General features: G+C 41.1%; 1 protein-coding gene across 1 annotated transcript in view; it reads left to right on the forward strand.

Annotated features, from left to right (window-relative positions):
* prkci (protein kinase C, iota) overlaps positions 1 to 23,498 on the forward strand; it is a 32,661-nt gene extending 9,163 nt beyond the window's left edge. Inside the window, exons 2-18 of the mRNA XM_036596407.1 lie at positions 728 to 849; positions 4,032 to 4,121; positions 4,873 to 4,923; positions 6,162 to 6,247; positions 6,541 to 6,678; positions 6,918 to 6,975; positions 9,066 to 9,115; positions 9,818 to 9,994; positions 11,221 to 11,318; positions 11,670 to 11,756; positions 12,689 to 12,824; positions 13,304 to 13,391; positions 14,652 to 14,777; positions 15,598 to 15,677; positions 16,223 to 16,312; positions 18,115 to 18,230; positions 20,719 to 23,498. Of these exons, the coding sequence (XP_036452300.1) occupies positions 728 to 849; positions 4,032 to 4,121; positions 4,873 to 4,923; positions 6,162 to 6,247; positions 6,541 to 6,678; positions 6,918 to 6,975; positions 9,066 to 9,115; positions 9,818 to 9,994; positions 11,221 to 11,318; positions 11,670 to 11,756; positions 12,689 to 12,824; positions 13,304 to 13,391; positions 14,652 to 14,777; positions 15,598 to 15,677; positions 16,223 to 16,312; positions 18,115 to 18,230; positions 20,719 to 20,806 (1,681 nt within the window). The 3' untranslated portion in view covers positions 20,807 to 23,498. The remainder of the gene's footprint in view (positions 1 to 727; positions 850 to 4,031; positions 4,122 to 4,872; positions 4,924 to 6,161; positions 6,248 to 6,540; positions 6,679 to 6,917; positions 6,976 to 9,065; positions 9,116 to 9,817; positions 9,995 to 11,220; positions 11,319 to 11,669; positions 11,757 to 12,688; positions 12,825 to 13,303; positions 13,392 to 14,651; positions 14,778 to 15,597; positions 15,678 to 16,222; positions 16,313 to 18,114; positions 18,231 to 20,718) is intronic.
* Positions 23,499 to 25,096: the final 1,598 nt, after the last annotated feature.

Genomic DNA, 25,096 nt, shown 5'->3' on the forward strand with positions numbered 1-25,096 from the left:
AAAATGTAGGATGAACGTGCTGAGCCGAACGCCTGGGTTTCGGTGGGTGACTGAGGACTGTGATTTAGATTTTCACAGTTTTGGATTCTGAGGTGAAGATTTAATTAGATGTTTAATGTTTTATTTGTTAAAATGTTTTGGTTGGATGTAGAAATGAACGAGTTCACATTTCTTACTGCTCACTGATGCTGATACAGAGTCTGATAACCTTACTGAGTAACCTACTTAGAATTAAAGTCCGAGGCACATGGTGTAAAATGATGTTTGTATGATACTAAGCGTGAGAGGTTATGTTTTAGCCTGTTTTAAACACACACAGTCTCAAATGCTTCTCTGGTACCTGTGGAGACACGCAGGGCAGCCAAAGTCCGTCTATGTCGACTTTATTTTGTTTAACTGAATATAATATAGACATATAAACCTTAATATTGTGATTTTAACGCACTTCATTAACATCAGATTTAATGATTTACCTGTTAAAGTTCATTACACTGACAGCTACTTCACTCTAAGTAGGTACTCAGTGTGGTATCTGACTCTGTATTAAAAAAAAATGTGTAATTGTACTCGGTCTGAAAAAATGGTATCGATTTATCCCTCAATATTATGTCTGACAGCCTCTCGCTGTGAACCGTGGCTGATATCACTGCTAACAGCGCACGTTAATGTTTGTTTCATACCGTTTCTCTCTCTGATCTGATGTGTTTGTTTGTTTGTGTTTATTCAGGGACATCATGATCACCCACTTTGAGCCGTCCATCTCCTACGAGGGCCTGTCCAGCGAGGTGAGGGACATGTGCTCTCTGGATAACGACCAGCTCTTCACCATGAAGTGGATCGATGAGGAAGGTGTGTCCTGCTTTTACAATAAAAAAAAATAAAATAAAAAATTCGAATCGTTCTCTGATGTTCTGTCTCTGCTCTTCAGCCTTTACTGATTCCTTTGTTTATTTATAGCTGTTTTATTTCGCACAGCCGCCACATCTTCCCTTATTAATGTTAGTATTTTCTTTTTTTGGTATTTGTTTACGTTTATTTCTGTCTTCTCTTCGCTCCCCAGTTCACACATGGAAACTAAACTGCAAAAACAGCCCATTTTGAGTGAATTGTTTTTGTGATTTCGCACAAGACATCCATGTACATCCACCTATTCAGGCTGCAGCAGTTTAGCTGTTCCCAGTCTCACTGAAGTTATAAGGAGTGAATGAGGCAGCCAGTCAGAACAGAGCTCGTTTGCATATGTCTGTCCCAAATACACATACACAAAAAGGCACATGGCACACTTGAGGAGGCATAATAGCGCCTTTTAATAAACACAACGTTATAAGCAGCCTTTGTTTTGTCTACACATTTAAAAATTATGGTTCTTCAAGGGTTCTTTAGTAAAGAAAATGCATCTATATAGAACCACAAACACTCAAAGAACTCTTTGCACCATTAAAGAGTTCTTTGCATCGTGAAAGGGTGGCGAATGTGCTGTAAATGTTTCTATATAGAACCTTTTTGAGAAGGGTTCTATATAGCACCAAAAAGGTTCTTCTAATGTTACGATGTTAAGTTTCTAATAATAGAAGAACCTTTTTTGTCTGAAAGTCTAAAAATGTCACGCTTACGATGTCCGTGTTTCAGTCAGAATTTGCGTCAAACCCAGGCTGTATCCCAAACGGCTCCATACTCCCTAAATAGGCTAGATATGGAAGTTTAGAAATTCTAGCTTCTGCTGTCGGATAGTGCGCTGCCTGTCGAGTATGACTGTGGATGAATCCCAAATTCATCCCATTTTAGCGATATTTTGCACTGTTGGGGTGTAGGAGTATTTAAATTCCTACATAGTGCACTATGTAGGGAAAGGGGAGCCGTTTGAGATTCAGCCCCAGCTTGAGAAAAGCAGAGACAGAAGAACAGACGGCGCTCAGTAACGTCTCAGTTCAGACTCTACCTCATCATTCAGATAACGGCGTCTCTCAGTCTGTACAGACACTGCGCTGCTTCTGCTGTTCAGTCTTATTCTCCTCTGTTCACTGTCTGTGTGCAGGAAGTGAAGAAATAAGTCCTCTGTGCAACTCCACCTAATACAGTTCTGCTCAAAATTCACTAGTTAAATTCACATTACCTGTGAACCAATGAAAACGCCTGAGCGAGAGAGCTGTTTCTCTTAAATTGGCACTAAAGCTGCACAAAATGCTCAGTAAAGCTGTTGGATATCAGTGATGATATGAGAAGTGATAAATTATTGTCTTGCTAACCTCTACTCTCAGCAAAAAAATCAAAATCACAGAAGAAACAATCAGTACTGGGCAAACAAAAAAAAAAAAATAACGGAGCACTATAGAGCTGGACGATATGGAAAAAACATCACAGTACTTCACAAAATACACAACATGTTACGATATTATTTTCTGATTTAACAAATACTCTCAGAAAACTATGAATACAGTTTCACACACTGCACTGCACTAAATCCACTTAAACAGATTAAGCACTCTCTGTAATGAAACATGCAGCTGGCAGCATTTTGAGAGAATACAGTAAATATTAAGATGTAATTTATCAGTGTAATTACATGTAATTTATGTAATTTGGTAACGATGGATGTCGTCATACTGCCCAGCCCTACACTAATAGCTACCACCTGTATCCGATCTGCAGAGCACTGTGAGGCTGAATAAGGACACAGTGTCAGTGATTCAAAGCTCTGCTCCTAAGAAAAAGGCTGTGTGGCTGCTAACGGCGCCGTGAACCCACACCAGAGGGAGTGTTTAACAGAGTGGTTATCAAAACGAGTGGGGAGGTTTTTTTACTCAGGAATTTTACTCAGTATTATATTGTTAAAGAAGTTCTCATGGGATCACTTAACATTAATGGACTATTATTATTACGGAGCCCCTTGTTTATAAGGCGTGGCCACAAATTTTACACACTTGCAAGTTTGTCGTCCACCTGTGGCCTCAATCTAGTCATTTGTGACCTCAATGTATTCATTTGTGGCCTCAATATAGTAATTTATGGCCCGAATATATTAACTTGTGCACTCAATATATTAATTTATTGCCTAAATATATTAACTTGTAGTCTCAATGTAGTAATTTGTGGCCTCAGTATATTCACTTGTGCACTCAATATTAGTTTGTTGCCATGCCCTATTAACAGAATCACCATGTTGCCTTCGGGGCTTCAGGGTAGGTTATGGCGAAGTCAGGGAAGATAAAAGTTCACAGTTTGCATCGGACATGAAACTAAAGATGGAAACGAGTCAAACACAGTTGTTTTGTTTTTTTGTTTTTTTATAAACCAGGATTTATGCAGCAGCAGTTTTACACAGAAACGATGTCATAGCGTGAAGCATTTTCATCACTGAATGTCAGTTTGATGGAAACAGCAAATATCTCACACCTTATATTTATGCATTTTCATTTGATCACATGCTGTCTGCACTGAAGGTGGATGGAAACGTAGCTACTGACTAAACGAAGAGATATAAACGGAGACTGTAGAGAAACTCACCGACACAGACTTCGTTACAGTGGTGGTGATAGGAACCAGGGGTCGCCATGACTACAACACAAATATAGACATTTTATTTACTATCCAGAACCACCAGTGAACCTACACGAGTCTTCTGAGTTTATATGGAATGTTGATGATAGAAAATAGTGGAACATCTGAAATAATAAGTTTTCTTTGGGGACTATTTTGCCTCACAGCGCCCTGCATGTATCCCTCCACCATGAATGGAGTTTAAGTTCTCTAAACTATCATAAAACAGTGTCTCAGTCATCAGGCAGTGAATTCATAACCATTTACTGTAGGAACTTTCTGTGAGGGAGCTTTTAGAGGTGGACGTCTGGTTCCTATCACCACCACTGTGAACAGTTCTGACTCGGTAAGTTTATCTAGAACAGAGCGTTTCACACCAAACCACTCTGAACCACTCTGAACCGCTCTGATTACGTCTCAACTTTTTAATTATGCAGGACATTTTAAAATATGGGTGGAGTTCCCCTTTAACATTAAAGTGTCTCTGTGTGTAGGTGACCCCTGTACTGTGTCGTCTCAGTTGGAGCTGGAGGAAGCTCTGCGGCTTTATGAACTCAACAAAGACTCCGAACTCATCATCCATGGTAAGATGCTTATTAAACCTTTTTTAAAATTATACTTTTATCAATTATTTTAATGTTTATTAAAGCGTACATTCGTCTTATTGGACAAAATACATTCTCAGGATGTTTCAGCGTAAAAGTGAGCTTTGCTTTCTATAGCAAGTTAATAATATATCTATCTGTAACTAAGTACATATTTATAATAAGTAATTAATATATATATACTCATCATTTCACCTCTAATCTAGCATCAACCAGCCATTAAATATTAATTGCTAGATCAGGGCAATATGGCAGTATTTATTGTTGTTGTATATTGTGTCTCAATATGTTTTTTTTGAGTATATCCTAGATATGATCAGTGTTTAAAACTCCTCCCAAGTGCATATTTAATTAAAACGAGAGCCTAATTAGTCCTGTTTAATTGGATGTAGTGCAGCTCAGTGTGTGAAATGTTAAATGTAAGTAATTGGATTAATAGTTTTTGGTAGTATTTTTAAAATGTAGGTTTACTTTGTCTTTTCTAACTTATCAGCTGTCAGAAAAAATAAATATTGTGACACATCATGTACCAGGAAGTATCGTGATACACGGTTTGCCGCAACAGCCCCAGCAGAGTAATGAGTTCATTATAAGTAAGAATCCGGCCGAGAAAAGGTAGCATGTTGTGCTAACAGCACTGACGGTTATCATAATCAATGACGCTGTTTATCATCATCATTAAAAACAATGTGATCAGTTCTTTAATCTGAGCCTGGTTGTCTCCCTGCAGTGTTTCCCTGCGTTCCGGAGAAGCCGGGAATGCCGTGTCCAGGAGAAGACAGTGAGTCCTCATCGCTCGCAGTGCTGAGCTCATATTAATGTTCAGAGGAGTTGCTAAAGACAACAGCCAGGCTTTATTAGCCTGCTGTGTGCAAACATACGAGGAATTTGTTTTTGTTTACACAGTAAACAGATGCACTTTGTTCCGCTGCCCGCGCTGGGTTCTGTGTTATTTCTCACGTACGCTCACAAAGAAAAAGGAAAGGTGTTAAATAAAATTAAAATGTTATATATCGTCACTGTCCAAAGAAAAACAAGCATCTCCAGGATGGTAACTTCACAGAAGAGGGCGAAAACGCTCTTTACTTTTAATGTAAAGAGATTTAATTTCAAGTGATTTTGGAACGTTTCTGTTGTTTCATTCATGTGAAATGTTCGCACAGTGTGAAGGACAGCAGCAAACTGTTCACATGACGGTGAAAAATGAAAAAAAGGCAAAAGTAGATGTCAGTGTCCGTAATACGGATCCTCTAAATTGTAGCTGTAAAGAAATAGGATATATATATATATATAATTTATTTTTTAATAAATTTTCAGAATATCTTTGCTGTCAGATAAAAACCCCGTACCTCTGAAAATCAATGGAAGTTGAAGTACATGTATAATATATAATGAAAGATTTTATTCCAGGCCCTTTTGGATCATTTCTATTGATTTATTTGTAATAAAATAGATTATTCCTGTTGGTCTGTTCATCACAAAATCTTGGCACAGCTGCCGGGTTCAAATGATGTAGCAAACTAATCAACAAAAATGGAGCTGTTTTTCTTTTGACAGCAGCAGTTTATGAATATCATTCTAGACAGATCCTCTAAACTGTAGTTATAAAGAGATATAAGAAATTTGAGAGTCTGTCAGTATAATAATTGTGGCGAATTGATTTCTGTATTGATTGATTTATTTTTTTTTTTCCTCAAAATATCATTGCTTTCATGAGAACCTTATATGTCCAAAATGGTGACTGTAAGAAGAAGCAATACATTCTTAGCCTATAATTGAAGTTACATAATTACATATAAATATATAATGAAAGATTTTTTTGCCAAGTGATGTTGGGTCATTTCTGATCCATTCATCATAAAATTTGGCACAATCTAATGAGCAGCTGTTAAAAAAGCTCTACAAGGTTTTCTTCCATCAGTGCCTGATGGCGCTGAAAGCGGTTCTCTTTGTTCTCTGATGTGTTGGTAAATGTTCATACTGTCCACTCTGTTAACTCCTGTCCCTCTGAATCCACAGAGTCCATATACCGGCGTGGAGCGCGGCGCTGGAGGAAGCTCTACTACGCTAACGGACACGCCTTCCAGGCCAAGCGCTTCAACAGGGTAACCACTTATTCCCTTTCACACCCGGCCACTTTATCAGAAACCCCTCCACTGTGTTAACGTCTGTAGCATTTGTGATGATGCACAGTTGTGTTGTCCTTCATCAACACTCAGTTTCTGACCACAAAGATGCTGTTATCTGTGATTGGAAGCGCAAGTTGTGTTTCTAATAAAGTGGCCAGTGAGTAGAAGCACACTGTGGGGGTTTCTAATAGAGTGGGTGGTGAGTGTACTGCATGGTTTCTAATAAAAGAGGTTAATTGATGTGTTTTATGGTGATTGCTCTGTTGCAGCGGGCTCACTGTGCTATCTGTACTGACCGGATCTGGGGGCTGGGCCGGCAGGGCTATAAATGCATCAACTGCAAACTGCTGGTGCACAAGAAATGCCACAAACTGGTGACGGTGGAGTGCGGCCGACAGATGATACAGGTGAGAGAAGTGGGCCGGACTTCACTGGTCAAAACCCACCTACATGTGTCTTCGTTATACCTGTAAAAAACCATTATAATCCCCAATGACAGCATACAGTAATGTATTTACTCATTTTTTGCCAAATTTAAGTTCTTACGTCATTTTCAGAGCTATATATAAAAAATGCGTCCCAGGAAACAAAAAAAACTAAGTCTTGATCTTGATTTGACTGTTGTTGTTTATCCTGTGTTGTCCAGGAGCCGATGCCGGGCCGAGGGGACCATGTGCCACACCCACCGGACCACACAGAGATAGGTACACTGACTCTATCTGGTTTAGCAGAAAAGCCTGACTGAGTAATCAGCAGTCCAGGCAAGTTACACTCAAACAGTGACATTTAAAAGAAACGGAAGAGTTTTGGGGAGTTGGAGAGGTGAATTTACTGAGATTAAACTGAAAAGGTCCTCTGAGAGGAGCACCTTATGTAGCGTAATAATGAAAGCTTCTAGTTAAAGTGCAAACTAATATGGAATAATATGAATTCTTCTGATACTGTTATTTCATTTATTACCTTTTCTAGGGCAGCGATTACTCCACTTTTAGTTGAAAATCAGACCTTGTTAGTCAACATAGAAAAGGAGCAGCTCTGCGTAACGCTTTGTTTATTGAGAATTAAAAGGAGAAGAATAAAAAAGTTGTGTTATTAGATTCAGATATGAAGAGAACACTCAGAGCCTGCAGCTGGATCTACAGCAGATACAGATAGTTGAACTGGTTGAACATTAACTCTTAAAACAGAACCCGATGTCTGTAGACAGGCTCTGTCCTCGGCGCTCTCAGACGTGTCGAGCCGTTAACCATCATTAATCAGCCTGATTGGGTTCATTAGGCCATCGAGCAGACTCCTCAGCGGTCAATAGCTCTGCGCTGACCTGTATTGAACCTGAGCCGTTCACAGTGACCTGATAAGTCGTTAACTGATGTTTCATCTCGGTCATAACGACCCGGGTCAGTGAGCTGGTCTCTCACACTAGATTGACCTTGGAGGTTAGAGTGAGCGACTCAAGCGGGTTAGTGGAGTGTGAAGTGTTTCAGACGATGCTGTGAATGCAGAAATCAATAGGTTTCTGGATAGAGGGAAGGCTGGTATATAGGACAGGCATAACATCACAGTACCTCACACAATACACAACACCAGAAGATGCACATGTTATTTTTATATATATATAGGTTTTACAAGATTTAGTAAGCTGGAACAGACAAAATAAGACCTGTAGTTCCGCATATGAAAATACTATAATTAAAAATCTAAACTACATTTATTTTTATTCAATATTTTGCGAACTGCACTGCACTAAATCCAGTTAAACAGGCCTAATTATGCTTATTTTGTAATGAAACATAGTTAGTAAGTGCTCTCTAAGTACTGACGATATCCACTCTACGCTCAGAAAACAGTATTATGACAATTATTATGATAACGAAAAAAAATTGTCACGTTGCCCACCTTTAATATTTATTTATACATATATTGCTGCTGTTGGAACCTCGTATCTTCACAATGGTAATTTTACATGAGAAGGAAGTAATGTACTTTACTTTTAATGCAAGTTAATGGAACCAGAAATTTTTCAAGTAATTTTGGGTCGTTTCTTTTGGTCCATTCATCATGAAATTTACACACAATGTAAAGGACAACAGGCATTTTCAGATTGTGTCAAAAACTAAAAAACACCCCATATATATATATATATATATATAAAATATATACATACACACGCACTGTAATGTGTTGACTGTGCTATAATCTTAGGCTGCGGTAAAAAGGTTCAAAACTACCTATATGGACAGTGTGTTCTTGTCAGTAAAAAAAAACATATATAACATTAGAATAAATACATTATAGGTTTTTTACATTATAAATACATTATATTAGTGGTTGACCGATTATTGTTCTGGCTGATAATCAGAGCCAATGTTCAGCATTTTTCCAATTATTGGGATTGCCATTGAATTGGTTCCTTGACGATAAAGGTGCTTTATTTCATTTATGCGCATATCTAGTGGCCAGTTAGTGTTTTATATTTGTTTTTATATATATATAATATATACACACATATATACAGTTGATTTTCTAAGTGTGCATAAGTAAACACATCCTCTACTGACAACACGCTTCTGCTACTAATATACAACTAATGATTTATTTACTGAATGTATTAAATTAGGGGGAAAAAGACCTATAAGAATGTGGCCGGGCACACACTGAAAATTCTACGGAAACTTGTCATAATTAAATATTTTTGCTGTAGAGGATGTGTTCACTTAGAAAATCAATAAAACATGTAATTTGACTGTTTAATGACGCAGCGAGTGCAGAAATAACTGTTTCTTTTTATTTCCAGTTCACAAAAACTCCTCAGAGAGCATCAATCACGAAGGAGAGGAGCATGAGGTCAGTCCTGCTGTGTGCATGTGTGAGATGATTGGTCAGACAGGGGTCATTGTGCAGAATCTCATTTTGTTGTCCTCACTTGGCAGCTTTTACAGCAGGAGGGTGGGTGTGTGACAGAGGTGTTAATCCAGTCTTTATTGATTTCCTTTAGAGCAGCTAATAAAGTCTCTCTCTGTCACAGACGTTAAGATCAGTGAGTAATTAATGACCCGGGCAGTGTTGGGTTCTCCTCACCCAGGGACGGGGAGGCTGACCAGAGTCCAGGAGTAGTGTATTACAGTCTGTCAGTGTGACTGTGTGGATCATATGAACATTATAGAGGCTTTTAAAATGAAACAGTAGAAGCCATATCGCCCCCTACACGTCCTGTAGTGTATTACAGTCTGTCAGAGTGACTGTGTGGATCATATGAACATTATAGAGGCTTTTTAAATGAAACAGTGGAAGCCATATCGCCCCCTACACTTCCTGTAGTGTATTACAGTCTGTCAGAATGACTGTGTGGATCATATGAACATTATAGAGCTTTTTAAATGAAACAGTAGAAGCCATATCGCCCCCTACACTTCCTGTAGTGTATTACAGTCTGTCAGAGTGACTGTGTGGATCATATGAACATTATAGAGCTTTTTAAATGAAACAGTAGAAACCATATCGCCCCCTACACTTCCTGTAATTGGTAAACTGTTCTGTGTGTTGCAGGCGGGGGGCAGCAGAGACCCTGGTAAGGCCCCCTCCAGTCTGGGTCTGGCTGATTTCGACCTGCTGAGGGTGATCGGACGTGGGAGCTACGCTAAAGTGCTGCTGGTGCGGCTGAAGAAGACAGAGAGAATCTACGCCATGAAGGTGGTGAAGAAGGAGCTGGTGAACGATGACGAGGTAAACCAGTGTAAACTGGTCTGCTTGTGGTTTGGTATTTGCTTAAGCATTGCTTAGTAAACAGAAATCTAACTCTCCTTTAAGCAAATAGCTAAAATAGAAAATTAGAAAAGCCGTGTTCACTACTGTGTGAAAATAGAAAGAAATTAAATACTAATAGATGCTTTTATCACAACTGAGAGCACATTTTTGTGCACTGAATGGACGAGAAACAGCCAGCATACATAAAAGCTACAGAATCTCACATTCATTCATTCCTTCATCATGTGAATGATGATGATGCTGATAATAATAATAATAACAATAATAATAATAATAATTAAAGAGTAAATATAATGTGAAAGTGGCCATTACTGCTTCATAGATTTAACACACAACACTAAGCGTGAGAATGATCATAATGTGTGACGAATTTTACACATAAACGTGTGTTTATTACAGAAGCTCGTATTGCAGTAACAATAAAGATGATTTATTGTACAGGTCTGGTCGGTATATTTTCTCCGTCTTCCTGTGGCGTAACGTGACACATCCCTACAATAAATCAAGCTGTGACCGGGTCACAATATTCATGAAATATTAGATGGGAAATAACTTGATGCCATTCTGTGTCCATCAGAGTCGTAAGTGTGAACATCAGACAGTGTTCAGTCTTGTAATTCCGGCAGCAGGGAGGCGGAGCGTGGATGTTCTAAAGGAATACAAGATTTCTGATATTTCTGTTATAGTTTATGTTGGAAATGTACCAAAATTGCAGTGTGTTCTCGTGATCAGTAGTGAGGTTTAGAGGCGGTTGTGACGTAGTCAGAGAAGTCTCACACTTGAATGGTGTTTTAAATAAGCAGGAGACACAGTTTTTAAAAAATATGTTAACTAAAACAGTGTTAAGGAGAAGCGTGTATGCAGTGTTAGACTGTGGGAGGCTGATGGTGATGCTGCACGAAGAATCTGCTTCTGGTCTTCATACCCAAAACTACAGTTCAGTTCAGTGTGCTACTGTGTAGGGTTATCCCTACAGTACAAAAGGTGTGCACACATTGTCCTTATAGTGAACAGATATCTAGACAGTGTATAGAGGTTAAAGTGTGCGCTAATATGCTGATAGCTGAGTTGTGTGTTGGGGAACAGTGTGAGCTCAGTGATGAATCGAGGTGATCCAGCTCTAGAAGAGGATGCTCTGATTGCGGGACGGACAGATGATCTCTCTCTCCTCTCTCGTCTTGCAGGATATTGACTGGGTCCAAACAGAGAAGCATGTGTTTGAGCAGGCCTCCAATCACCCGTTCCTGGTGGGCCTTCACTCCTGCTTCCAGACTGAGAGCAGGTCAGTCATCACACTCAGATTCTGTTATATTCACCAAAAACAAGAGCTCAAGTAGCAGAAGTCGGCGTACGTTCCAGGAAGCTGAAACAGTAAATATATAATAGAGATGTGCTTCCTGGCTGAATAAACACGTATATTACTGCTGTCTTTCACATCCAGTCCAAAACTGATGGACTGCAACGCTGCGTAAATGTCCTAGTCGGAGCCTGGCGATTTTCTGGGCTGTAACTTTTGTACAGTGCACATGAGAAGAGTTAACCCTGTAGCTGTTTAATTCAGCTGTACTCTGTACTTCTCTGGTTATTATCTGGTCCGATACTCATTTGGTTCTGTGTGTGTTCTGTGCGACAGGCTCTTCTTCGTGATTGAGTACGTGAACGGAGGAGACCTGATGTTCCACATGCAGCGGCAGAGGAAGCTTCCAGAAGAACATGCAAGGTCTGAATGCTCTCCGCCCCACAGCAGAGTCTCAGGGCTCAGCATGATTCATCCAAACGTTAATGCACTTATCATATCCAGATAGATCACACAATAAAATCTGCAGCTGATCAGAGCCTGAAGATGATCTGCAGGTTAAGTTCAAGTGGAGTGGTCTGTCATTCCTCAGCGTAACTTGTATAGAAAGTGTGGAACTTCAGGCCCCAAACACAAACCAGCAGCACATTACAGGAGTCTAGATCAGTCCAGGTGGCTGTTGGAAAAGGTCTGGAATAGTCCAGGTGGATGTTGGAGAGGGTTTAGATTAGTCCAGGCAGGTTTTGGAATGGGTCTAGATTAGTCCAGGTGGATGTTGGACAGGGTCTAGATTAGTCTAGGTGGATGTTGGACAGGGTCTAGATTAGTGCAGGTGGTTGTTGGAGAGGGTCTAGATTAGTGCAGGTGGTTGTTGGAGAGGGTCTAGATAGGTCCAGGTGGTTGTTGGAGAGGGTTTAGATTAGTCCAGGCAGGTTTTGGAATGGGTCTAGATTAGTCCAGGTGGATGTTGGACAGGGTCTAGATTAGTCTAGGTGGATGTTGGACAGGGTCTAGATTAGTGCAGGTGGTTGTTGGAGAGGGTCTAGATTAGTGCAGGTGGTTGTTGGAGAGGGTCTAGATAGGTCCAGGTGGTTGTTGGAGAGGGTCTAGATTAGTCCAGGTGGATGATGGACAGGGTCCAGATTAGTCCAGGTGGATGTTGGAGAGGGTCTAAATTAGTCCAGGTGGATGCTGGAGAGGAGGAAGCTGTTGCGGAGTCTGGTGTTGGTGATGGAACGGATGCTCTGTTACCTTCTGCCAGATGGTGGAGGGTGAGGTGTCAGTGAGGGGTGGGAGGGGTCGTCCACAGTGCTGCATGTGAACGTCTGTCTGATGCTGATCGTTTTTGTTCTCAGGTTTTATTCGGCTGAGATCAGTCTGGCTCTGAACTACCTCCACGAACGAGGCATCATCTACAGAGACCTGAAACTGGACAACGTCCTGCTGGATTCTGAGGGACACATCAAACTCACTGATTACGGCATGTGCAAGGTCAGTGAGTGAGACCAGGAGAGAGAGAGTGTTTAAATTAGAGCAGGGCAGTATCACCTAAAATCATATCACAGTGTTTCTCATTATTAGTCATTATTGATTCTTTGATTTTATGTCTGAATAGTGTTTTAGATCATGAAGAAAACCAAAGGCCTCTTTTGATCTAATATAAAAAGTTGTCTACTATTAAGAACATGAAATAAGAATAAATTAAAAAAATCAAACTAATCTCTTCTTCTGTCTCTAGTGGGTCTTTACAGTTAATGTTCAGCAACCCTCTCCCTGTCTGAGAGAAAACCACACAGCGCCACCCAGTGGACTGAAATAGCAACTGTTCAGAACTCAGGCTTTACTGCTAATAACAGATACTCCTTTATATCATAGGACTGAGTCGTATTTACTGGGTGAGGTGTGTGTGTGTGTGTGTGTGTGTGTGTGTGTGTGTGTATTTTCAATCTGTCTCACTCTGTGTGTTCTAGGAGGGGCTGAGGCCAGGAGACACCACCAGCACCTTCTGCGGCACCCCCAACTACATCGCCCCTGAAATCCTCAGAGGGGAAGACTACGGTACAATATATATGTGTGACTTTTTTCAGTATGTGTATCATAAGAGAGGCCACACCAACACAGCAGGGGACTTACAACAGAGAGATTAGGAGATATAGGAATGTAGGTACATTAAAGGGGAATTCCATCGTTTTTTCAAAATTCCCCGTAATCCAGTGTGTGAGGTAATCAGAGAGATTCAGAGTGGTTTGGTGTGAAGTGGTTCAGATGTCTTTACAGTGGTGGTGATAGGAACCAGGGGTCGCCATGACTGCAACACAAATATAGACATTTTATTTACTATCCAGAACCACCAGTGAACCTACACGAGTCTTCTGAGTTTATATGGAATGTCGATGATGGAAAATAGTGGAAAATCTGAAATAATAAGTTTTCTTTGGGGACTATTTTGCCTCACAGCGCCCTGCATGTATCCCTCCACCATGAATGGAGTTTAAGTTCTCTAAACTATCATAAAACAGTGTCTCAGTCATCAGGCAGTGAATTCATAACCATTTCATGTAGGAACTTTCTGTGAGGGAGCTTTTAGAGGTGGACGTCTGGTTCCTATCACCACCACTGTGAACAGTTCTGACTCGGTAAGTTTATCTAGAACAGAGCGTTTCACACCAAACCCCTCTGAACGACTCTAAACCGCTCTGTTTACATCTTAACTGTTTAATTATGCAGGAATTTTTAAAATATGTTTGGAGTTCCCCTGTAATAGGGGACCCTGTTAGTGTCCCTGTACTCATATACAGACTGTATGACCCCATTTACACAGATCTGATCACTCAGAGCACGTCAGGAGATGAACTGAGACGCATTTGAGCCACATTATAGCAGCGTAAACACATCCGTCTCTCCAAGATACATTCAACACCCAAAACCCCTCCTAGTACAACCGAAACTCCTCCTAGTGCAACTAAAACTCCTCCCAGTACAACCAGAACCCCTCAAAAGTACAACCAGAACTCCTCCCAGTACAACTGAAACCCCTCGAAAATACAACCGAAACCCCTCCCAGTGCAACAGTAACTTCTCCTAGTACAACCAGATCTCCTCCCAGTACAGCCAGAGCCCCTCCCAGTATGACCAAATCTTCTCCCAGTACAACTGAAACTCTTCCCAGTACGACCGAACAAGCAGTCTGACTAACCGGAGACGCATTTGACTACCAAGTGTAAACGCATTCGGCTAAAACCTTATCAGGATACAATCCAGATACTGGACACCGGAAGTGACCGGGTGTAAACAGGGTCTGTGTGTATGTTTTTCCAGGATTCAGTGTGGACTGGTGGGCGTTAGGGGTGCTGATGTTTGAGATGATGGCCGGTCGGTCTCCGTTTGACATCGTGGGCAGTTCAGACAACCCTGACCAGAACACTGAGGATTACCTCTTCCAGGGTAAAACACCTGCACAGCTCACACTACGACTCTAAACGTACATTATTAAACCATCAGAGGCTGTTTACAGAGATTGTATCACAGGTAAGGGTTACAGGCACGCTGTGAAGAGGAGTAAAACCCCTTTACTCACAGTAAAATCACTAACGCATGGCCTCGCGTGGATTATCCGTTCGAATTGAACAGCGATTCAGCTGCACTGGCTTTGTAATGTTATACTCAGTTGTAATGATATTCAACAAATTGTGCATTCATTATTTTTTGGCCAAAAAAAAATGTAAACATTTTCTAAAATCTCAGTTTCAGATCCATTCATTTGTTCAGAAGTTGTAATTCATTGAATTGTTCTGAATCTAATTTTATGATACATTTGAGTTGTTTGGAATGTACTAAATTCTTTAAATTGTTCAGATTCAAATTATATGATTAACTAGAGTTGTTCAGAATGTTATCGATTCATTGAATCTTTCTGAATCTAATGTTATGATTCGTTGAGTTGTTCAGATTGTAAATTGATTCATTGGATCGTTCAGAATCTAATTTTACGATTAACCAGAGTTGTTCAGAATATAAGTTGATTCATGTAATTATTTGAATGTCATTGCTTTTTTGAATCGTTTAGAATGTAATTGATTAACTGAATCGTGCTGGATTTAATTTTATGATTCAGTTAATTATTCAGATTGTAAATTGATTTGATGAATTGTTCTGAATCTAATTTTATGATTCATAAATGAGTTGTTTCCTAAAGAACTGGGGCAGGGACCCCTAATGACCCCCCCCCGGTGTTCACTAACTGACCCTGTGACTGATATTTCAGTAATATTGGAGAAGCAGATCAGGATCCCGAGGTCATTGTCAGTGAAAGCAGCCAGCGTCCTGAAAGGATTCCTCAACAAGGTGAAGGACCACCTACACCCCCCAACCACCCCCACACACACTCACTTAAGTCCCTTTCACACTTAAAACCACCCTGCCCACCTAAAAAGAGAGGGTGGGTCAATTATGATCTCTTGGACTCCCAGTTACGGATGGCTGTGGCATCACTGGGGACTGAATTTGTGATCTCCCAGTTACAGCTCCACTGTGGAGTTTCCCACTCAAACGCCCAGAGTTGTACTGGGTCACCTGCAGACAGATTGATATGTGTAAATTTTACTGGGATTTGGATTCCAGTGGACCCTCCCTCTCCCTCCCTCCCTCCCTCTTCCTCCCTCCCTTCCTCCCTCCCTCCCTTCCTCCCTCCCTCCCGCTCCCTCCCTCTTGCTCCCTCCCTCCCTCGCTCTCTCGCTCTCTCCCTCCCTCTCCCACTCCCTCCTCCTCCCTCCCCTACTTCCCCCCCTCCCCCTCTCCCTCTCCCTCCCTCTTTCACTGTCTCTTATCTCTTTCTCTGCTTCTCACTCTTTTCTTTTTCTTTTCTCGCTCTCGCTCTCTCTCTCTCTCAGGAGCCGAAGGAGCGTCTGGGCTGTCACCCTCAGACGGGTTTTGCTGACATCATGGCCCATCCTTTCTTCAGAAATGTGGACTGGGACCTGGTGAGTCAGAGGACACTCTGTTCTCTCTGTCTGTCTGTCTGTCTGTCTGTCTGTCTGTAAATGTTTAGACAGCAGTCTGTACAGACGGTCTGAGTCACTGTGTTTAACAGCAGGCACACTGCCCACTGAAACTGCTCTCTCACCTCCCGCAATCAGCACCTCATACTGCTAATAATACTAATACTAATAATAATACTATTAATAATAATGCTAAAAATACCCTTTAAAAAGGAACTCATTTAAGTTAACACGAATAGATAAAATGGTTTTAATTTCATGGGAATCCTTAGATGTTCAGTATATATACAGCAGAGCATGACAAGCTCTTTCCGACGAGGCCTGGATCACCTCGCTAGCCTTCAGGGACCCAGAGATAGGGACCCCGACATCAAGATTAGTCTGTGAAAATCCTACGTCCAAACACACTGCCCATGGTCCCAGGCTGGATTTCGGCTTATGAGTGAGAGCGCAGCCCTGAAACTGCTGAAAAGGTGTGAGATATGAGGAGTTAGACGGCAGAACGTGAGGAACGTGATGGACGAGTGTGGAAACTCTGCCGTGTGCTGAGTGCCCAGTTGTTGGCAGACGTCTATATTGGGAATCAGAGCTGCTGCAGTTTTTAGCTGTTCTGAATGATCCCCTGTAGAGCTGCAGTGTTTGTCTCTGACCTGCTAACCCTGTTTAGAGAGAGGGAGAGAGAGAGGGAGGGAGAACGAGACGTCTGGACAGATCACGTTGCAGTTTCCACTCAGACAGGCTGCCGTTCCTCTGTCGGCCTGCAGGGGGAGCAGTGTTCAGACTAAAGCTCTGCAGCTCCTCAGTGTTAAAGCGAGGGAAACATTACACAGTGAAAACACACCAAACATTCCCTTTTACAGAGAATCGAACTCAAACAGGGTTAAATCTGAGTTTCACTGGACAGGATTTGTAAGTGAGGATAACTTGGTGCATCGTGGAATATTAGAATTGATTAATAATAACATTCAGTAACACAGGAACTTTTTTCATTTGTTTTCTCGGTAAAATAATATTCTCAGACTGTTTTGAAATACATTTTTTAAAATGATTATATTTTGTACTTGATTTAAGTTCTAAAATATACAATGTAGATGAAAATACTATATAAAAATAATTTATAAATATATAAAAATTAATATCGTTTATAAAGTATGCACTCATTTTTTGTGTAAAGCAAATATAAAAAACTTTTTTATAAAGTATATATTTATATATGCTTTATATATATTAATATTAATAAATATATTTTATTTTATTTATATAATAAAATAAATAAATATATATCCCTTTTTTTGGACAGGCCTTCAACTATTTTCAAAAGAATTTTATACACACACATATATATATATATATATATATATATATATATATATATATATATATATATATATACATACACAGGCCTCTCCTCTACCATGAAAGTAATTGCTCCAGTCACACTAAGTGTATTTTACATTTATTTATTTATATATATATATATATATATATATATATATATATATATATATATATAAATTCCAGCCTAAAGTCAGTGTTGTTTCTGAGCTCTTCTCATACTGGACAGGCTTTACTTCACGGAAATCATTATGTATTCATGTAATATTCAGAAATTATTTTATTTGCATACCTATGGCACAGTGCACATGGCCCCAGGCTTGCTTTACAGTCAGATTCAAGCAGAAGACCATTGACTAATATTATTTTCAAAAGAGAAACTAGTTGTTTTTTTAACATTAAGTAATTAAGTAATTGAGCTGACGTTTGTCTGTGTGGTTGTGTTGCAGATGGAGCAGAAGCAGGTCGTCCCGCCCTTCAAACCAAACATTTCTGGAGAGTTCGGCCTGGACAACTTCGACACCCAGTTCACCAACGAGCCCATCCAGCTCACACCGGACGATGAGTCAGTATCTGTGTGTGTGTGTGTGTGTGTGTGTGTGTGTATGTGTGTGTGTGTGTGTGTGTGTGTGTGTGTGTGTGTCAGCCCCCCACCCTCATGCAGGTGTTTATGGTATTTTGTCCTTGGCGTCTCTTTGTGACTCGTCAGCTCGTAACACCAGCGTCATGATTCTATCAGAGTTTGCGCTCATGATTCAGCTGTTTCTCCTCTGGGCTAATATTTACAGCGATGCCTCAGCCAAAAATAACTTTCCCCAAATGTAGTCAATCAGCCAAGACATGTTTGGTGACTGAAGTTTGCTTCTTTAGTTTTAACACTGGAGCTACGGTGAAGAGGCAAACCTCAGACACCAGCCGTGACCTGGCTGATTGACTACATCTGAGGTGAAGAGGAACCCTGGGTGACTTTTTCACCTCTGCTGAAAATCGCTGCTCTAAACGCTCCAGAGACAGTAGCTTTAGCCCTGTGTGCATTCTGCCTCCGAACGTCGCTGGACCCTCCTTATTATGATTATTACACCGAACTGACATCATAAGCCAAATTATACAGGACTCTTATTGTGAAAGCATTGCTGTTCCTGCTGAATGTGAGTGAAGTCACTGTGACTAAGGTGTCGAGGAGTTAATTGGTGTTTTCAGTGGATCAGTTTGTTAATTGTTCTGCGCTGAATCTCCCACTGAGTCCTGAATGAATCCATGAGGGCAGATTTAACTAACTGTCGCTCTGAATTAGAGTAATAGCTGAAATAGCTGTAGCTAAACTAGAGTGCAGCGTTTGAGCTGGTCAGGTTTGGGTTTGAGCTGTTCAGGTTTGGGTTTGAGCTGTTCAGGTTTGGGTTTGAGCTGCGCCAGGTTCGGGTTTGAGCTGTTCAGGTTTGGGTTTGAGCTGCGTCAGGTTTGCGTTTGAGCTGTTCAGGTTTGCGTTTGAGCTGCGTCAGGTTTGGGTTTGAGCTGTTCAGGTTTGGGTTTGAGCTGCGTCAGGTTTGGGTTTGAGCTGTTCAGGTTTGGGTTTGAGCTGCGTCAGGTTTGGGTTTGAGCTGCGTCAGGTTTGCGTTTGAGCTGCGTCAGGTTTGGGTTTGAGCTGTTCAGGTTTGGGTTTGAGCTGTTCAGGTTTGGGTTTGAGCTGCGCCAGGTTCGGGTTTGAGCTGTTCAGGTTTGGGTTTGAGCTGCGTCAGGTTTGCGTTTGAGCTGTTCAGGTTTGCGTTTGAGCTGCGTCAGGTTTGGGTTTGAGCTGTTCAGGTTTGGGTTTGAGCTGCGTCAGGTTTGGGTTTGAGCTGTTCAGGTTTGGGTTTGAGCTGCGTCAGGTTTGGGTTTGAGCTGTTCAGGTTTGCGTTTGAGCTGCGTCAGGTTTGGGTTTGAGCTGTTCAGGTTTGGGTTTGAGCTGTTCAGGTTTGGGTTTGAGCTGCGTCAGGTTTGGGTTTGAGCTGCGTCAGGTTCGGATTTGAGCTGTTCAGGTTTGGGTTTGAGCTGCGTCAGGTTTGCGTTTGAGCTGTTCAGGTTCGGGTTTGAGCTGCGTCAGGTTCGGGTTTGAGCTGTTCAGGTTCGGATTTGAGCTGTTCAGGTTTGGGTTTGAGCTGCGTCAGGTTTGCGTTTGAGCTGTTCAGGTTCGGGTTTGAGCTGCGTCAGGTTCGGGTTTGAGCTGCGTCAGGTTCGGGTTTGAGCTGCGTCAGGTTCGGGTTTGAGCTGCGTCAGGTTCGGGTTTGAATAGTGCCGCTACTTTCTAGAGCTTATGTTGGAGAACCAGACAGTGTCTGGAGGGTGAAGTTGATCTGCCGTCAGATGGAAAAATTTAGCTGCAGAAAAATGAATTTGCAGGCCAGATTTAAAGGTGCAGTTTGTAGGATTGCAGATTGCACCCAGCTGAATCTCCTTCCCTCACTCCTCCCTTTCCAAGCGTGTAGTAGAACCTACGGTGGCCGTCAGGTTTTCTGCCGTCATCTGTCCCAATTTCGTTTTGCTTCATGTTTTCTCTTCTTTGACGGTGAGGATTCACCCTCCCTCACTTTTTTGGTGCTAAATAATGCGTTTCTCAAAAACAAAATGGCCAGCAGCACCGTCAGCAACCACTGATTCTTCTTCTTTCTACGTCTTCCAGCTGGAGCTACAGCACCACCAAATTCAGTGTAAAAACACACAAGGTGCCCTCTAGAGCCAGAGTTTAGTTTGTCCATTCTGGGCTGCTGTAGAAACATGGCAGTGGCAGCTTATATGAAGGGCTCATCTTAAGATAACGACAACACAACGATTCATAATGACAGCTGATTATACACAAATGAAGCTTGGTTTTATTTACTATTTACTCCATTTCTGACCCCCCTAAATCTGACACACTGCACCTTTAATAAAATGATTTATAAATATGTGACGCGCCGTTTGAAGCCATCTCGGCCCCCAGGTTTTAGACCCCTGCTCTGAATCTGCTTTGGTTTATGGTATGATGGTTTAAGCCGAACTGACCCTGTGTCCTGTTTCTCTCTCTCTCCGCTCCTCAGTGATGTGGTGAAGAAGATCGATCAGTCGGAGTTCGAAGGCTTCGAGTACATCAACCCGCTGCTCATGTCTGCGGAGGAGTGTGTGTGAGACAGCACACACGGGCTGTCGGGGGTCTTCGGACCTCCTCGTCTCTTGCCAAACGTCTCTCACTGTCTGCCATACGAAACCACTCGTCCTTAACGCCTCTTCTACCTTTTCTCCTTTTTTTATTCTCCTCCTGTTTTCATAACACGCAGAGCTGCACTGATTGGAGGATATATTGACCGTTGCCTTCTCTGATTGGTCAGTGTGGGTCAGAGGGCGGGGTTTGGGTTACTGGACACTAAAGCAGAGCGATTAGCATGGGCTTACCTCTTGTGGCTACTTCCTGAGAAGACTTTTATTTGTACATATCTAAGGAAATCAATAGGTGTCTATAGTGAAGCCCTTTTTTAAAAACTACCAGAATTCTAAGGATGTTAAATGTTTTTCATAGAACGTCTCAGCGTCGTCCTCTAGAGCGCAGGTTAGCCTTTATTTTAAGATTTTCTTTTCTTTTTTAATTTAATTACGTTGTAGAGTATATATGGAATATCTACAGAGTTATCCGGGTAGATTTTGCGACAGGAAAATAAAAGAAATATGACCAATATGTGGAGCAGAGGAACACAAACAAACACTAACGCTAGAAACCTTCTTCTGACTGTGAACGGCTGCGTTTATGAGCTGAGAGGAGGTTTAGCTCAGAAAGTTGACCAAAAAGAGCCGTGAAGGAAACCTAAAAGCGTAGCTACATTACAGGCCTCTCTGTAGAAATCGAGCTGCCTCGTCGTTTGAGGACAGTACAGTTGCTGGGGGTGTTTTTATTTTCTCCCCTTTCTTAGCTTTAGATATTTTTCCCTGTTGAGTATGCATTGCCTTTCTGCCTCTTTGTTTAGTCTTTTTTTGTTTCTTTATGTTTTTGTAAGGTTACGGAACAAAATAAGAGCGGTGAACATGTACGCATTGTTTTTTTCTGTCCTGTTTGTGAGAATTATGTTTTTTTATTTTGGTTCTTTTTTTTCCTCCAAATCTCATCAAATAGCTAGGGTTTTATATATGACCTGCAGAAGTCTTAGTCCATCTGAGAAAATCAGATGTAAAGATATTTATCTGGGCAGTAAACATTTATTTACCTTTCTTTGTTCAAAGAAACGCTGAATAAATAACCGACCTCTACTGTTTCCAAAGCTGTAGCTCAGTATTAATTGTAGTTCTTCTCCAATACTCAGTTTGTCTAATCAATAATTGAATAAATTAACTCAGAATTGAACAAATCAAACCCAGCCTGTGTTGTTCCAACTGGACTCCTCCAGTCCACTTATTCATAACACATTCTGACTACTGACAACTGTATTTATGCTTATTTGTATTTATTATAATCAGTGTTGTCATCGTTCATATTGCATTATTTAAAACATCAGAACTCAGGCTGAAGCCCGGCTGCGGCGCGCTGATGCTCTGACACCACGTCTGTAGTCCTTTCATTCATATATGGCTTTTAAAGCTCTACTGACGATTCTCTTCATAAAACCTAAATTATTTGCAGCTCCTGCAGTGCCGCAAATTTGCTGAAAATCACCAAAGCACATCGAGCCTGGAGCGTCATTTTCAAGCCAAACTCAGCGCTGATGCTGCAGTATCAGTAATGGAACTATGAAAAAATCAATGAGCAGCAAACTAACAAAAGCAGCAGCAGCTTGGTGGAGCTTCGGTTCCCCTCAAGACCCTCCACTGTAACAAGAACCCACGAGCTGAATGAACGAGTGTGAGAGATACAATCATGGAGGAGCTGAAGCACTGACTGTATATATATGATATGTATGATATATACACTCATCGACTGTATATATGATATATACATGCTCATTGACTATATATGAGCTCATTGACTATATATGATATATACGTGCTCTGACTATATATCTACAATTATTGACTGTGTATATGATATAAATTATATAAATGCTCATTGATTGTAAATATGATATATGCAGTCATTGGTTAGGCTGAAGTTAGGATGATAAACCCCTCCTGATGTGGTTAATTTGGTTGTTTTGTCTGCTCGTACAGCTGTAGCTGCTTTCTAAATGGAGCAGATCTGTGTTTAGGCTCAAATCAGAGCAGATAAGATCAGCCACAGCTACACAGACTAACGTGGGGAATCATTTTGCAGCCCTGACTGGCGCTGTACAGTGTTTTACAGTCGCGCTTACTGCCCAGATAAACACTCTTAAACACTTTTCTCGGCTGCCTGAGACTCTGCAGTAGTGTGTGTGTCGATCCTGTGGTACTGCGGTTCTGGTGCAGCGTGAAATGGACCTCGGACACTAATGACCAAATACAGCACTCAAACGCGACATGTACGTACAGGTAGACACTCCTGCACGCCGCTACGCCTCCTCATCCAGCCCGGCAGATGTGGAGTCTGCTGTGTTCTGACAGATGTTGGTGAGGAGCCCATTAGCACCCTGGCGCAACAGACCATCCGACCGTTTACAGATCGTTACGCATTCCTCAGCAGCACCCTGACGCGCTCCCACACCCCGAGAGCTGGAGTGCGCCTCTCCTCTCTCTGTTCCCCTTTTCTGGAGTTGCGCTATTTAATGGAAACTCTGATTAAAGTAAGAACGCGATCACGAGGCCGTGTTCACTGAACACTACAACAAAAAAACACTTCTGTTACTTGATGAAGCATCTGTTCATGAAAAATGCGGTTTAAAATAAAAAGATTGATAATAATGAAAGACGTTTGCTATTCTTTTCTCACTGGTTGGTTGTTGGCAGTTCATCTACAGGGCCTTTTATTGGTTTTTGTGTGTAAAGCCTCAGTAATGAGCGTCCACACAGTTCATCTCTCCTCACAGTCACAACTGATGAGGTCTGTATTACAAATAATGACTGGCTGGTTCTCAGTTTACTACACTCACCTACACAGTTCAGTCAGTGTTTTTCATGTAGCACTAAAACAGCTATCACCTTTTGTTCAGTTAATAATTAATAAATAATTTTACTGTCATGTCATATAGAAATGCTTAAATTGTCAGCCTCACAAAAAACTCGTGTCTCTTAATTGGTAACTTCACTGGAGACAGAAAAGCATGCCAAGCTTTTAATGTGAGATGATATAAAGAGATTTTGTTCCATGTAAATTTGACCTGATGTAAAGAGCAGCTAGCATTATATATACATACATTTAACACACACACATTATATATATGTGTGTATGTGTGTATATACAGTACATTCTTGTGTATATATATGTGTATATATATATATTGTTCTTCAAGATTGATGGAGAACGTGATGTATATGGTTCTATATAGTACCAAAAAGGGTTCTGCTGTTTTATACAAGCTTCACATTGACACAATAGAATAACCCTTTACATTTTCCATCAGTCTGAAGGAACATTACCATGTAAAAAACATGAAATGGGTCTGTATAGAACCATTCCCTTTACTAAAGAACCCTTGAAGAACCATCTTTTTTAAGAATGCTTATACAGATGGATGGGTGGATAAAGAGTTTCAGTTCAAATGCTGTATATCCATTTTCACAGTTTTGCATATAGCATATTTTTAAAGTTTTAGGTTAGATTATTTAGAGTATTTCTCTAATTATTATTAATCGTATTAATAGTAAAACAGCACTAACATATCTTGTATCTTTTCTTGCATATCACAAATAAAAATTCCTGAAAGTTGTCTATAATGCATTTTGGAGCGAAGCCTTTTTGCTGTATATCTGTGTTATTGTGAGTCTTGCAGGCCTCACTGTAAACCACAACCTAGTCTGAGTGGGTTAAACTCTGTGTGTGATGAGGCAGTTTGTCAGACGCTGCAGTGTAAATCCCCGCTCAGTTCAGAGAATCAGCTCCGTTAAAGTTAATTATCTGAACAAAAGGGAGATTACAGCAGCCCAGCGCAGGAAAGGCCATAAAAAACGTCCTCTAACAGGGTCCCTGTGCTCTGATTGGCTAAGACGGCTCTGTCTGGAGGCAGCACACACACTGCAGACTAAACAAATGGCCCTGCCGCTGTAACTTGACCTTTACAGCTGTGTGAAAAGACTCGGGTCATGTGGCTGCTCAGAGCAGCAGGGGTGAAGAGGTCACAGCAGGAGCCGCTGAGGTCAGGAGGTCAGCCTGAATCTGCACTCTGAGCGAGAGTTTCTCTGAAGCTAAAAGCACACTGGACAAACAAAATGCACTGCTCTGTTTTCTGAATAATGAAATGGTCAGGATGTAAACTGAGAGGTTCAGAGCGGTTTGGTGTGGAACGCTCCGTTCTAGATAAACTTACCGAGTCAGAACTGTTCACAGTGGTGGTGATAGGAACCAGACGTCCACCTCTAAAA

This window comes from Colossoma macropomum, unplaced genomic scaffold (genome assembly GCF_904425465.1).
Source record: "Colossoma macropomum unplaced genomic scaffold, Colossoma_macropomum, whole genome shotgun sequence".
NCBI lineage: Eukaryota > Metazoa > Chordata > Actinopteri > Characiformes > Serrasalmidae > Colossoma > Colossoma macropomum.